The sequence below is a fragment of the Poecile atricapillus genome, chromosome 4, assembly GCF_030490865.1.
Source record: "Poecile atricapillus isolate bPoeAtr1 chromosome 4, bPoeAtr1.hap1, whole genome shotgun sequence".
NCBI classification, from domain to species: Eukaryota; Metazoa; Chordata; class Aves; order Passeriformes; family Paridae; genus Poecile; species Poecile atricapillus.
The window spans coordinates 26,756,692-26,772,883 of record NC_081252.1 but is presented as its reverse complement, the minus strand read 5'-3'; the positions used below and the strand labels follow the sequence as shown (position 1 = coordinate 26,772,883).

Genomic DNA, 16,192 nt, shown 5'->3' with positions numbered 1-16,192 from the left:
TGAGAAGGGTTGCCAAGTATCCCAGGCACCTCTCAGCTTGAAGTATACTGGGGTGTTGTACTGTGCACAGAGCAAGGGTTTCAGATTTTTTAATTTTAATTTTTCCCATTTAAATATAAAAACAGAAAAATTCCCTGTTTCATGTGGGTAAAAGACAGCATTTTGTAGAAATTGTCTTCCTGACTGCCAATGCCTGAATGCCGGTTCATGTGGGTATATGTCTAAATGAATGTGTGTGAATTCAGTCAGTCCAACAATAATTAAATATATAATTAAAAAAGAAGAGGTAAGACTTGTAAAATTAAAATTCCTCTTTTTCAAGAAGTTATCCAATTAATTTCTAGATGAAAATTCATCCATCTGGCTTGTGAAGACTGTAAAATATATATATATATAACTATAAAATATGAATGATTGCAATTAAAAAATAGCTAACATACAGTGTTTAATGAATACTGCTTGATATCACAACCATGCTCTTGTTTCTTTTTCATTCTGTGGCCATTAAGGGTGGATGTGAACTGCTGCCTAACTCAGTTTTTTCTTTCATCTCTGAATGTCTAGGAGGACTTGTTTCTATTGCAGGGCCACTTTCCTCTTTGGTTGTGGGAACCTTTCAGGATTGGTTTTCATGTGTTGTGGAGGAAGCCCAGCCCTCTGACAGGCTCCCTCCTTGGAGATCTGTCCCCTAAGATAAGACAAAACTACTTAGTCATGGTGAGTAAGCTGTGGACCCCTTCCAGGACCCCACGTTATCTCCTGTGGACCTGATTTGCTCTGAACCTGAGGGAATTGCAGGCTGTCAGTGGCAGATCTGTTTCCAAGGGAAAGTTTCTTGAGAGATCTTGCACTCAAGGACAGCATTTGTAAATCATCTTGCTTTCTCAAAACAGTTCTGCATAACTGTAGATAGCATGTTTTTCTCTTGTCCCAGCAATGGGACAAATAGGTGGTGTTCCTTTACCCCATCATGTTAACCCTGTAGCATAAGACCCTATAAAAGCTGAAAAGTTTGGAGAATAAAAGCCCCTTTTCGTAGCAACTGATGGTGTGTTTGCTGTGAACCCACACTGATACATCGTGTCCAACAGTGACAATCTCCCTGTTAACTTCCAGTGATTTTATCCCAGTCTCAGACCATTGGTCCCTTTCCCAATTCTTCCCTTCCCTATAAAAACCCCGGCTTTTGCCCAGTTCTGTGGGAGATCATCACTGGCTCCCTTTGCTGAAGCCTCCCAATAAAGGTCCCTGCAGAATGCTACACGGTCTCCTGTCTACATGTTGGTTGGGGTAACCCATGAGCGGAGCTGGGCTGATCTGAGCTGATCACTAGAGCTGAAATTACTTCTAAAAGAGCTGATCATGTGAAGCCTCAGACCGCTCCTAAGGGTTACCCCTGGCTGGAAACTGCCTGAAACTCCCTGGATCACCATTCCTTCTCAGGACCTCATTCCAGGGTAGTTTGTGGTAGAGCTGGGGGTCGGACAGGCCCCCATGTCCCAGCCTCAACAATGTGTGGCCTTGCAAATTCTGATGTCAAAATGAGAGCAGGAGGCTGCAAACAGCTGAGGCTGGCACAAGGCTGCAGAGCCAAATCTGCTACTGCAGCTTCAGTGGACTGACAGCAGTCACTTCCCAGATATGGCTGAGAACTTTCCCATCTGGGTCAATTTCTATCAATTTGCTGTTTGGCTCCAAGAATGAAGTGTGGGAAGATGGTGGGACTGGCTCCTTCTTTCCCTGCATAGATCAACTTAAAGTGATGGTACAAGCATGGCCTGTTTCAGCTCTAAGTAAAGCGGTTTTGTAGTATGGAGTACACAGAGGTGTAGGACATAGTGCTGGGTCAATAGTTAGCTCACTCCAGTGAGCACTGTTATGTAAGTGCTACCTCTCTGGTGCACTTTGATGTTCACTGTTTTGGAAGAGTTCTAGTGGTTATCTGTTTACTCCTGCTTGCTCAGAGATGTTAGACAAACAAATAGCGGTGATTCTCTTCCAAGGTTATTGTAACGGGATCTTAACTTGAACTTAAGTGGACAGCTCCATCATTTACCTCTCTGGTTTCTTTTTTTCCCATAAATGTTATTCCACTTTGCCTCTCCCTCTAATAGCACTAAACCTTTGCTGGAGTGGCCTCCTAGATGGGGTGGCAAATGACCCCTCTGAGATGTTTGCCATGATTATCCATTCCCAAGTAGTGTAGTTTCTGCTGCCTTGTTACATACAAAGGGTTTGTACGCATTTAGTGCTGGAGATACATTTGTATATGTATAACACTATGCATGCATATACATATATATACACACACATACCTTTAAATACATAATATGTACACAAAATAACACAGTACTTAAAAATTAATTCTAATTTGCTAGAGCAGAACTTTATTAACTTAAGTACCTAAAAGCAGGACTTGAGGGGACTGGAAACCCATCTAACTGCTGTTGCATGCGGAGTAGGACTTCTGCTCCCTCCTGACTGTTCTACTGCTCTGCTCCTGCTGGGAGCTCTGACATGGTCACAAGTAGTGTTCCCTCTTCAGCTGTGTGGGGCTGGGTGTGGTTTGAAAACATTACTTTCTTTTTGTATTCTTTGTTTTGAAGATAGGCAAAACCACTGCCTTGGCAGTCTAAAGGTTTGTGGTGATATTTGAATCAATATTTTATTCTGCAGAAACTTTTTCATGCTAATAAGTGTGTGTTTGACTCAGGAACATAAGCCAGTTACATTTTGCATAGTTTATATCCTTGTTGGCTTCTGCTTTCCTTCGTTTTTTGCTAAACCACTTTCATACCTGTGGGAGAGGAAGTAGCTCCTGAGCGGATGCAGCTAATAACTTTGCCTATTAGAGAAAACCAATCCAAATCCTGATGAGATTGACACTCAAGGGTTTGCACCACTGTAGCAGGTGAATGAATTATGACTCCCATCTGGCCATTTTAGTTGCTTTAGAGTGCTTTTCTCTGCCCCATAGATTCATGATCCTATTAGCTGTCCTGCAGTGGGACTGACATCTGACAGAGGGAAAAAGGACAGCTGTAGGCTACAGTAGCTTTTGTCTTCAACTTCTCCATCCCAGAAATAGGGATGTGTGTAAGATTTCTAGTGAGCTCTCCATCATCTGGTATTTCATATATTGTTTTAGATGTCATGCCTAATAAATGACAGTGATGAAGTACTCCACTTACTTGTGGTTTTCTTGTCAATAGCAGCTCACCACTACCTAGAGAAATTACCATGCCTCTTGTAAATATCCTATTCTTGTTGGTTTTGCCCTCCTTTCAGTTTGTGCTCTACTCCAGCTTGAGGAGTCTGTTCTCTCTGCTCCATTCTCCGAGGAAGCCCTTTCTGTGGCTCTCCATGTATCTGTGTCTGTTCTTACACCTGGAATAAAAAGGTCACAGGAGCCTCTGCATGCTGCAAGAGGCAGTTTGTGGACTCAGTTACTGGTGTCCAGACACATGACCACTGGAAAGTGGGAAGGACAAGTAAAACCCCACCTCTGGTGTGTTTTTGTACCATTTTATAAGGTACTTGCTCCTATTTGACAAACATCTTTGTTCCATAAACATGTGTACACCTTTCAGGGTAATCTGTGAGCATCTCCATGTGAAAAAGCAAGCCTCATGTTGGTGCAAGACTTCCCAAATAGCATCTTTGGGAGATAATCCTTCTCTAGTTATTGTGTCAAATTGTAAGTCTGGTGAATATCAAAGCTATGCACACAGCTCTGGCTCTGATGTGAAGAATTTCACATTTCATAACAATTCATAAAAAATTGCTGCAAGACTGAGCCATGTAGAATCAAGTGAGGTAGAATGGATGAGGCTATTTTAGATGGGCATGATCATAGAGATTTGAGGGATGTGCAGTGTCTCCTGTTTGCACCGCATGGAAGGCCTGTTGCTGTTGAAGCACAGGATCTCAGTGATGTTTTGAGGCTGGAGAACAGGACTGATATTTAAATAGGCTGGTGGTTGTTGCTGCTTTGTGAGTTAGAAACATACTGTAAAGTCCTAAGTATTTTATGGTGAGACTTTGTGGGGCTCCTTTTTTGTATCTTTGGTGATGTATCAAAACTCCAGTGAGTATTGCTATTTGAATCTTCTTAGTGTACTAGGGTCAGATTTTCATTTATGCTAAAAGGCTACCTGTTCCTACCTGCCACTGTAACATGTCCTTAAAATGACTGCAGATCATATTTATGGAGCAGGGTAGAACACTTCTGCTGTAGCAGTGTTATTGAAATCGTTCAAGTGAGCAGTATTAGACTCCTAGCTTGAGGAGTTGGAAGGACTTTAGAAGATGGAAGGATGGACTTTGCATTGTGGGATGTGATTGTATTTCTGTATAAATGATGGCTAGAAGAGAAACCTGTAATTTTTCACAGAACAAGGAGGAAAGGAATACACACATTTGTTCATAAAGCAGAAGGTGTTTAAGAATGTAAGCCTATAAAAGTGAGAGGGTAGCCATATTTTGTCTGAAAAAAGACGTGCCTTGTGTTTTCTCTTTCTTTCTGGGAAGATACTTTTCTGCAGTTATTGTTATCAAAGGGCCACTCTTGCCATTATTTCAGTCAGTTTTGTTAGTAGAACTTCAGTTCAAAAACTTTCTGCCGTGGAAAATACAAACACAAAGGCAAACCAAAACAAACATCCATAAAGTTGTTTCAGAATTCACAGAAAATAAACCGTGGATCAATTATTCAGTGCCTTCCCTCGCCTCATCCACTTCCTGATGTGTTATTAATTTTGCATGAGCCCCCTGCTTAGCCCTTCATGCACTTAGAGTATAGAGTGCAAAGGCTTTCAGCTCTGTAAATGACTGGGCATTTACTACGACCCTCTGCACAAGAGCAGATCCTGTTGACTTCAGTGGGAATCACTTGTTGGCAGCTGCATAATTGTTTTTCAAACAATGTAGGTTTAAAAAAAAAAAAAACAAACAAAAAAAGGGAGGATGTGTGAAAAAGCCCAAAGAGGTTCCCCAAATGAAACACTGAAAAGTCATTCAAAGGAGCTGGAGCAATTACTCCAGTTGCCTAAGAAGTTAAGACCTGGCAAAAAGGGTGATAGAGTGCTCTAACCAAAAGATCTGGCAGAAAACAGTGAAGTGTACCAGACATCCATTACTTGATAACTTCCCTGCAGTAACAGGAGCTCTATGAGACTCTAATCCTTGGAGCACCGAGAGAACTTTTAGCTGATGAAGGACACAGAGGTCATTCTCAGCAAACAATTGTGACTGTTCTCTCTAACTGCAGAGTAGTGGTGTGCTTGTAGGAAATAGCTTTACATGTGATGAAATATATGCAGAAAACAGTGGTTTCTGCAGTCTATGTGCCTTGCTACCAGTCTGGGCAGCGAGCTGGTCACTGCTGTCATTTTTATAAGTAGTGATTCCTAGCCCTTCGTTGAGTACCAACCAGACATGTTGGTACCCATGTTTCACCAGACATGTACATAATAACAGCAACTTCATGATACATCTGTGTCCCAGGGAGCTGCTAATGCCCAGCTCTGAAGCACCACTACTGACGTGCTCTACCAGCAACCACATAAGAAAGCTCCACATTTTGTTGGAGGCTTCTGAACTTTAACGACAGCTTAGGCTAAAGATAATGGCTTCCATATGAAATACATTCTGTTACTGCTAAAGCTGTCTTATCAAGTAAGTTAGTGTGTCAGATAGTAGAATTTCTGTAAACAAAGCATAAAAGAAGGTGTGTGTATATAAATCATGCCTGAAAATCAATTTACAGATGAATGGGGACTGAACATCTAGGTCTAGTTTTGTTTATGCTTTGGTGATTGATAGAGAAAAAATGAAAAGTCTTTCTAAGTGCAAAACTTGATGAATATTACATTTATTTCTTACTATTGGATTGTTTCAGCACTTTGTGGTAAAGCAATATGAGTAGGTAGTTTTAGTTGGTGCTAGTACCAATGGTTTCAATACTGTTAAAAGTAAACAACAAGTGCCACTTTTCTTTTTGCCCTTAAGGAACGCTTTAAAGAAATGTGAAACTAATTCTTATTGATGGTTTAGGAAAAAAAAATAAAAAATAAGGTTAACAATCCCTGATTTTAGATTCGTCATACCACCAAATGAGATGAAGAACTTTGATCTATTGCACTGAATGCTTAGTCTGCTACATTGTCACATACCTTTACATGAACCATTAACCTCCAGAGCCAAAAACTGTTCCAAGATTTTGGAGGAGAGTATTGAGCTTTGCCTTTTGACCAGATTCAATGCAAGGGAGTTCTCTAGAGGAAAGAATCTTGCTCCTGTTTTTCCCTTTAGTGTGTGAAGAAACAATATACCAATGGATCTACAGTTCTTATTAAGCAAGTTGAAGTGTTAATGATAAAGAAGTGAAAAAAATGTTTCTTTAAAGATCCTGTAATCTGGATTTCTGTTACTTTTGTGTGGATTAACAATTTAAATACCAAGAACAAGTTTGTTTGTTTGTTTGTGTTTTGCGGTGTGAAAGATGTGATAAAAAATGTGTTTGGCTGTGTTTTGTGGTGTGAAAGATGTGATAAAAGGGCATTTCTCAATAATCTTTAATTTCTGCCTGGGGTACCATGCAGTCCAAAGGTAGTTTGGAGTTTTGATGGTTTTGTCCCGGGGTGGGCGTTTGAAGATGGTCTCTTTGCCAGCTGAACCAGCTTAAAGCCTGTGTAAGATATGGCTTCATGGATCAACCGGGAGGCTGGTGAAGAGTGACATGGAAGGAGAACTTCCCTTGGGGAGGATGTGAGTAGGAGAACCATTTTGCTGCTGGAACACCAGACTGGTTTACCTGCTTTGACTTAAAGCCCTATAGGGTTGGTTTTTTTTGTGTGTGGTGCCCATGTCAAACACCAACCCTGCAATTAGTATTTGGCATAATTATTAACTTCTGTGGACAGATCCAATCTGAAAAAAAGTCTACTGTACACCGAGCAATGCCCCCTTGGAATATTTCAGCTTAATTAGCTGAAGTCTGTGGACACAGTCTGTGTCACATTGTCTGTTGTCCTTTCCATATTGTTTTCACAACCCCAGGCTGAGTTAGGAAAGCCTAAGGCATGAAAGGAATGCTGAAATCTGCAGAGCTAGAGTTACTACAGAAGTTATGGAAGCTAAACCATTAATACTGGTCTGATATGACTCAGTAGGAGTTTGTCTAGAGTGGTATTTCTTACTGTACTTTGCTGAAGGGTAACAAAGGTGAGGTTTTTTCTTTCTCCCTTGAACTTTTGGGATGAATATGTCTAGTGAAAATTTTCCTTTGCCTTAACCTGAGATAATGCCAGCAGTTTGTACTTCATGGTCTGTAAACTGTTACAAAATTGCAAAATGGATTCTCAATGTTCACAATGAGAGGGTGAGGTTCATGTATTTGTTGTTTGTGCAATGTTCCTAACAAATTATAATCATCAGTAAAGTAACTGGAAGCAAAAGGAGTAAATCCTCCTAAGTTTCAAAGGTTATTGGAAGTAATTTTGTGAGCTTATTAAAGGTAGCTCTGAAATTTTCAAGAAATTATGTTACTTTAACAAAATGTAGAACATTAAAACATTGTTTTGAATTCAGGCACATTCACTGTGAATTCAGGCACATTCACTGTTAATCAGTTCCCTTAATATGGCTATTTTGCATTTAAAATAAAAGGGAATGTTCTTGGATTTGGATAGGGCGCAAGAATGAAAACTTGCACAGAAAGTTGTTTTGAAGCTCTAACGGGTGATGTGCTGTGAGGTGTTCTAGTCTTTTCTCTCTGACATGTAATATTATGCTTGGCTGAAGCATTTCCTCATATAGAAAATAACTAAAATAAGGTGTCACTGCCAAGGACCTCAACCTTTTTAGATATCCAACTAAGAGGCCATACCTGTAATCATGTTGGATCAGGCAATAGGTCTGTTTAAGGTAAATATCATCAGAAAATGGCCAGTGGTAGAGAGCTGTTGATTAAGTGTAAGAAGCAAGGTAGGTACACACTGATACATCTTAGGGAATGTGCTCTCAATCCCCATCCTTTCAGATTCAGAACTAATACCTTTGTACTTGGTATCCCTATATGATATTTTCTTTGTGAATTTATCTGGTTGACAGTTGAATCTCTAATTTTCTGAAGTGAGTGACATCCAGTTGTTAGCTGTACCTTTTTTCCATTAGTATTGGCTTGCTTTGGGAGAGGTGGAGTTCCAACAGGCATCTAATAAAGCATTCTGTAGCTTGGAGTCGATTAACTTTCATGTTCATCTGCTTAGCTTCTGTGAAACCACAATGAAAATCCTGCATCTGAAGAATGTAGCTTGAAACACCTTTTATCTGCTTCCTGCTGTACCCTGCCCCTGGCTTTTGCACATAATACCATCAAGAAACAAATTTTGGACACCTTCCTTTTCAGTGGTTCACATGGTTGAATTACAAATGTAGGAGGCGTGTAAAGTCAAGTGAGTGTACCAGTCCAAGGCAACTACAGCTGGATGTCACAGATGAAAAAGCTTTCTGCTGCGAAGAGGAGCTTTAACTTTCCAGATGGTGACCTAGTTGGATCTCCTCAGAGCTCCTCCAGTTACAATGAAATAACCATTTTCAGCCCAGGCCATGTTTAACAGTAAGACATACAGTTGGCAGTTCTTTATGTAGGATTGCAATTCCTTGAAGTTCTGTCCTTTTTTATCCTCTCTTTCCCATGCTTCACAAAAGGAAGAAACATGTAAGCCTAAAATCCCAGAATCCTTATCTAATTTTGCCATTGATAATGGTGCATTGTTATTAAGTAACAAAATAGTGTTCAAAAAATGGGAGTTCTGTGATGGGCGGGTGAATCTGGAGGGTGTTCTCAGGCAGACACCAGGCTATGCCTTCCTTTGGTTACTATTTTGGAAGATTCCAGTAATTGGCTGCAACATAAAAGGTCAAATGTAGCACTCACCTGTTATTTTGGAAGAAAATATGTAAAGTTCCTTTCTTGTCTGGGCCCCAAGAAAGGTCCTAAGCAAATGTGTGGCTTATTGGCCGTGCTGCCTAGGCTGTCTGTGAAGCAGAGATCAGTGTTGTGCTGAGAGAGTATAACTCTGAGGGGTTGCAAAAGGTAAATCTCTGGCCTGGCAGGAGAGTGGAGTCATTGGTGCTGTGTAAGTGTGACTTCTGGAAGGTTGTAGTCCAAGAAAATTTTTCTTTTGTTAATCAAGGCAAGTTCATAAAAGTCATCTTTCTTTATACCACAGCATTGGACATCTGATAAATGAAATGTGAGACTTTTCTTGTTCATTTGCATAGTAGCCCTGGGAAGGAAGGAAGAATGTGTTGTGGATGATGACTAGTATTGACTGGCTGACAGAGAGGGAAGAGTGCAACATAAACTTGATGGCATGATCAGATCCTTTAAAGCTAAGTGATCATAGAGAGACTGACTTCAGATTTGAGCTAGTTTACTAGGCTTGAGAATGAGAAAAAAATAGCTTACAGAGTTGTAAGACTTTTTTGTTTTACTTAAAAATAATAAAGGAGTACTTCTGAATGCCTTTGTAAATTCTTATTCCCAGGGCTCAGGTCTATGATCCCCTTGGGAACTGGATTTCCAGGTAAAGAACTTAGTCTTGTTGCTGTAGAAAAGCTTAAAAAAAAAACAAAAAAAGAAAAAAGCCCTGAGAAAACAGTTTGGTAGTTTTGGATTTCATCTTGAAATCTGTTTTATTTGCTGCATGGGGATCTATTTTGGAAGTACTTCAATGAAAAGTTGGACAATGGAACAAAACACTTCAAGGCTTAGCATTTAAATGTGTATTACTTTGGTTGGTTGTTTTGGTTTTCTTAAGCTTTTCTGTGTGTATTTTTTTTGGGGGGGGAGGTGGATGGTTTTGGGGTTTTGTTTGGTTATATGTATGTGAAGTACTTGGATTAATTCCTGTTTTCTTGGCAACAAAGAATTGTTCCCTCTCTGCCCCATCCTTGTTGCTCACTCTATAACTGTGTTCTGCATCGTGCCTTGATCTTGCATATGGTAGATTCTACTGAATGAGAAATAAACCCATCTTGCAAATTCAATTTAATGCTGTAGGCTAGCTCTACTTCCAAAAGTTTAATTGGTAGAAAACTGTGGGTTTTCCTAGCATTAATAAAATTGAGTGTGGGCAGTGTATGTTAGCATGTTTACTTTTATTTATATATATAGATATATATGTGTGTGTGTGTATATATATGTGTGTGTGTATATATGCACACACATACATATATACAGGTATGCTTGTGTGCGTGTATACGTATATATTTTAACTCTTTTTCCTTGTTCTGTTTTTTCACTTGTGCTCCATACCAATACTGCTGAAGCTTTGTAAGAGGACATCTTCTGCTCTTGCCAGCCAGAATCTGTTTTTGCAGTGAGGGGTCCCTGCTGGGGAAGCCTTTCTTTTCCTGCTCTTTCTTCTCTCCACAGGGTAGCAGGCATAAGGACTGCCCTCCCGTCTGCTCTGCTGACAGCCGCGCCTTCTCTGCTCCAACTGCAGCAGCTGCTGCTCCTCAGCCTGACTGAGAGAGCATAAATTAAAATACAAAGGTCTCCTGTGGCCACTCTTGGCTGGCAGTGCAATGGCAGATCAGACCTTCCTACATCATCTTCACTTGACTTTCTTCTTTTTCTCAAGAATTTCCTCTGCATTTGTCTCAGTCACAGTCTTTTGCCACTGAGCTGAATAGAAGTAGCAATCCAGTAACTCTAAATGTTTTATGTGCTTGTGTCACTGGAGCAATTTGCAGAGAAAAGAATCAGAGATGTGGGTTTCACCAAAAGCTCAAGTCTTTCTGCTTTTCATGCTGCCTGGAGGAGATGGACTATTGGTGTGCTTTTCATGGCTGCTGAAGATCCAGGGCTAATTCCTGGTCTCATCTCCCCACAAAGTCAGTGGGAGTGTTCGAAACAGCAGAACCATTGTGCTGCCATTGTGTGTGTGTGACTGAGGGCACAGCAGTGAGCACGAGTGTTTTCTCCAGTGGGCTTTTACTGTTTTGCAACCTGCTGTCTTAAAATGCTCGTACTGGGGGTCTCAGCCCCAGAGGGTGGAGAGGGAGCTACTTAGTGATGGGATGGAATGCCATGCCACAAAACTGGCTATGTGAAATTCCTGACCCAGCTGTGTTTCGTTTAATTTTTTTTTGTGAGGGAGTTGTTTTGAGTTGGCTTTTTTTTTGCCCTGTGCTTGTCTGACATAGATGTTTTTTGGCTTAATGTGCTTAAATATGAGGACTGTTCCTTGTAGGTGGTAAGTGGTGAGGATGATGACTATTTTAAATTGTTTTATTAAAGTAACTTTATCTGCTTCCCCTGCTTTCTCCTGCCTTAGACCCTGCAGGCTGGTTTGGCTTATTGGGCATTCAGCTTATGCCAATGGCTTTGAATATTCTTTTTATAGAGTGCTCACATATTTGCTCGTCCTCTTATCTGTCTTATCTGTTTCAGTCAAAATCTGAGTTCTAACACTTCTATGGGAAAAAAAAATTAAACTGACTAATATTTTAAGTGTTTTTTATTTTTTTAAACCCTTCTTGAATTTTTTTTTTTCTATTTTTTTTTTCCCTTTTCTTCCCTACCATGGAATGCAATCTAAACTTGCATCCTCTTGTGTTGTAGCTTCTATTACGTTGGATTTGTCTTCTGGGCATTGTCAGGATTGGAAGGCAGCCCTAAGGAAAGGCATTTCAGTAAATGGTTCATTTTCAGTCTCTGCAAATCATGTAAGAAATGAGAAGCTGTGCTTTTTTATTTCCATTTGTATAATTGTCAGCTAGTCCTCAGTGCAAGTTTGTTTGGGTCCTCTGGTCATTTTATCCACTGTTCTCTGGATTATGGATGTAGAGGTTCTCCATGATTTGTGCAGTGACTCAATTGTTTTTGTTTAATGTAAATATATTTTGGCTTTAGATGTAAGTCTTTACAACAGTGAATGTTACAGGCTAAATGCCATTTTGTCATACTTAATAATATTCTGCATTGTGAAAGACTAAAAGCAAAACATGCCTAAGCCTAGAAACTTTCTATCCACAGTGTGTTACATTTGAAATGTCTTGATTTCTATAATTGACTTCATGCATTTGGAGGGAAGGAAGTATCAGGACTTGCTCATGCTGTTCCTCTTATCATGCTGGTTAGGCAAATGAAAACTACTGTGGTGATGGGGCAAGAGGACAACATTGTGCAAGTGGACTGTTAAATGAAAGCAAAATGCTCAGGTGATGAAAACTGTGTGTGTCCTCTTTCTTCAGTGAGTTCCATGCTAGTAGCAGGTGCAGTTGAAGAGCTGGCATCCTGTATCTCCATGTCACATACAGCAGCATGAGTGGGACAGCAAGTGGCTGTGCAGCACCCACACTGAGGTGCAGTGGCAGAGCACTTTTGTAGCTGGTAACTCTCTCCTGTAATTCCATCCCAGCTGGCACAAACAACAGTGGGTCTGGGATGTGAACTTACCAGCCAGGGCTTGCATTGAGTAAACTGGGCTCTGTTCGCTGAGCTTCTGGAGAGCTGTTGTAACAGCAGGTTGACTCTTCCATTCTTTTTTATCTTAAACAGTGAGCCTTCTATGGGGGGAGAATGAGAAGTATTCTGTGCATTGATTTGCTGTTTGTCTGCTTAATTCTGATCAGTTCAAGAATATTTTGGTACAAAGAGTTCAGGGTGTGGTGAGATTACCCAAGAAATTTGCTAAGGACATGTGAAGTTAATTGCAGGGATTTTACTGTTCCTGTCAGCTGATGGTGCTCACTTTTTTTTTTAATTGGTTCTGAAATGGTATCATCCTTGAACACGTTTTTGTGAATCACTGTCACTTGACTTGCTTGTGGGTTCAGAAGATTGATTTTTGTGTAAAGCTCCTCCCTGTCCTTTCCTGGCTGACTAAATGAATAACATTTTTCTGAACTTTTGGCATATCTTTGTATTTGTGTTATCCTTTAAAGGGGAGGAAGAGAACTGAGAAGCATATCTATAGCCTCTTCTTATTTAATCCCATAACTAAAAAATGAAGACATGAAGAGCTCACAGGGGCTCTTTTGGTGTTTGTGCTGCTCTCTTCTGCAGGCAGGAAAATAAGCAAATGGGAGCAGTAGCTGAAGTACTTGGTAGACTGTAATTGTCTGCAATTGCACTGTGATTTGCAAAGATTGTAGAAGCAATATAAGTAGCATTGGTGGTGATTTCCTTTTTTCAGGCAATGTTCTTTCCACCCTCAGTTATAACCAGTGCCCTTTAATTACAGCTCCCTGTCCAATATGAGCTGAAGAGGCTCAGTGTCAGAGAGGGAGGGTGGAGCTACAGTGTAGAATTCATTGGCCTGGCACTGGTGTGATTCAGCTGACAGCTTTTATGCTTGCTGGCATGGCCCTTTCACAACATAAGATACTTTGTTCATTTGTTAGTATTGTGCTGGGTGATTGCAATGCTTTCAAACAGGCTGATCATGAGATTTTGAATTTTTTGACACTTGGTTGGGGTTGACTGCCCTGGCCTGTGTACTCTTGTGGGTACTGTAATGGTATAAATAACTGTGCTTGTTCTGACCAAGTATATTCTTGAAATGTCATTTCAAGTGTAACAGTGAAGAATACATTAGTAAGAAAGAATGAGGCATGCAGCTGTTGGGTTGTTTTCTTTTTTGACACTGACCTGCTTAATCTTCCCAGGACCTTCCATTTTTTCATGGAAGCTTGGGAAACAACTGCTGATGGATTACCTTGAGGACATTGAAAAGTATTGTTCAAAAGGGTAGTTTGTTCTGTTCTGTTTCCTCTGCTTCCTACAGCAGTGAGGCTTGGCCTGGTTTCTGTGTTAAGACGCCAATTACTCTGACTGGGTCTCTTATAGGCTATAGACAAACACAGTGAAAACTTGCCCAGGATTTGGTAAGGTTTTGGACTGAAATAGTAGGCTTTGTTTTGGTGTGGCTTGCTGTTGTCAGTGCTTTGGTCAGAATTGGGTAGGCTGTGCAAATACTGGCTGGTTACAATACGCTTGCATTAAGAATATTTATTTTGGCATTAAAACAACGTGTATGTTCATGCTATAAGTAAAGTACTTTCATGATCTTGCATTTGTTCCTAAAAGGCACTGTACTTCAGAGGTGCCTGTGGAAAAACAGAAATCATTTAGTTTTGAGCTGTTACTGAAAAACTAATCCTGTACTCCAGAATATAATGAGTTGTGAATTCTTTGCTCCATTGAGTGAAATATGAGTGGTGTGACCTACTTAATTTGCATATTTAACATATTGGATAGTTTTTGTTAGTGGGGTTAGCTTTTTTTTTTTTTTTTTTTTTCTTTTGGCCTGTTTCCTAGGAACCAAATGCCCTGGTATATTAGAGAACAGCTATTGTATGGAGACTGCTGCTTGTCTGAGCATTGTTCTTTTGTAGGTGGAAGGCTTTAAAGAGGAAGGAGCTGGAATTTTCAAAATATCTTTATTAACCGAAATAGCACAAGGATGTGTTTCAGACTGCTGTGCTACTCCTCCATATATTTGTTTTTTTCTCAGTAGGAGTATCTGTGTTGGTTTATGTAGTAAAGTGCTTGTATATGTTCCCACTGAGGGCATACCAAAAGAAAGTGAATGAGTAACTAATAAATGGATGTTCTTGTCATCCTTACTGTAGATGTATATTTCTGAAAGTGTTTTATATTGAATTATCTAGAATGGAAACAGTAATTCAGAATTTGGCATTAGAGTAGACTTCAGGAAGTAGTATTTTTGTTAGTGGAGTAGGTAAAGAGAAGCATGGGACACTTTTTAAATGTAAAAATTGTCTCAAGTTTGTTTCGCTGCTGACTTTTTTTTTTAGCCCAGTGTTTATTGTTGCAACATTAAAAAAATAGGTGTGGTTGTTACAATGTTAAATCTGGAGCTGTGATGGTGGAATGGTATTAGGATTGGTAATGCTGAATGTTACTAAGTGGTGAACAAAAACTGTCCCGCTGCTTGAATTGTTTGGTGAACTAACAAGTGGTTAGGAGAGTGTTTTGATAGTGTGTGACAAATAAAACTGAGTTCTTAGCTTTGAAAGTGCTGCACAGTTCCCCTTTGGTCTTTCTATGTTGACTTCAAAAACTCAGGTAAGGGCCAGTGCTCAGTGGTGCAGGTAACTTACAGCTGCATCTCTGGGAATGTAACTTATTCTGCTGCTTCCAGACTGCTTGAACTGAGTGTGTAGCATGCGGTGCCGGTCTCCATACACACAGCACTGGTGCCTGAGTTGTGTGCTGCGAGGGCTTGGCACTTGTTATTCTGATAATTTTCTCCTCTGAGTCCACAGCATGTTGAGAAGGGAATAGTGGCAGGACGAGAGAAGTCCATGAAGCTTGGCAATTCCTTGCCAGGGCTGTATTTTGTGCTGCTTTTATTCAGCCCCTTGCTCAGGGAAGGACAGGTAGCTGACAGTAACAGCGTGTTATCATGAGCTGCCTAGAAAGGGGAGCAAAATAAGGAGATGTGCTGGCGAATGGAGCTTGTTTGTTTGCAAGTGCTTGAGGGTTTGAGATTCAACAGGTAATTTTGTCCATATTTGCCAGTAGTAGGGATATAATGCATATTTCTTGCATTCTCTAAGGGTTAGAACTGTCAAAAAGCTAAATATCCTTTAATAATAAACTGTAGTTAAGGCCCCTGCTTAAGTGTGGGGTTTTTTTTTTTTTTGGTAACTAAAAAAATTGAAGTTTTCAAAGTAAGACTTCATTGCAAGAATGGGGGGTGAAAGGAGAGTGAAGCAGAGTGAAACCATGTCCCAAAGTGCCACATCTACCCTATATTTTGTGGTCAATTCCTACAATAGAGCATGTTTTGTGAAGGGAAAGTAATGAGGAGTTTTCTTATGTGAAAGCTCTTTTTGGGGCTAGGGGGAGGTTCAGATTCTGTGTGGTGAGTTCTGCAAATGGATCAGATGATCTTCTCCCCAGGTGGTCCTCACGTAGCTTATTCAGTGGTTTTGCCTAGTGGTAAGAAGGTAGGTGACTGACGTTGCTCTGGATGTTCAATACCAGCATCAACTGCTGTTCATGAGTACCTGTTCCTGCTTGTGCTTGGTCAAAAAGATGACTGACAGCAGTCAGTAATAGAAGTAATAGAAGATTTTACTGAGTTTTTTCAGATTTTTTTCATTAAATTTTAATGAAAGTTCAGGTCTTGGAACTCTACACATGCCA

General features: G+C 40.2%; 1 protein-coding gene across 4 annotated transcripts in view; it reads left to right on the top strand.

The window, feature by feature from the left end:
* The window catches only part of TSPAN5 (tetraspanin 5), an 83,401-nt gene that overhangs the window by 9,980 nt on the left and 57,229 nt on the right, over positions 1-16,192 (top strand). For 2 of the 4 annotated variants that reach the window (XR_009277542.1, XM_058837599.1), the window contains exon 2: positions 565-717. The exons of 1 other annotated variant lie outside the window; for it this stretch is intronic. Coding sequence is in view for 2 of the 3 variants with exons in the window: in XM_058837599.1 (XP_058693582.1) it covers positions 565-717 (153 nt within the window). In the remaining variant the exon portion in view is untranslated. The remainder of the gene's footprint in view (positions 1-564; positions 718-16,192) is intronic. One more of the 4 variants, XM_058837600.1, reaches the window with a different exon arrangement.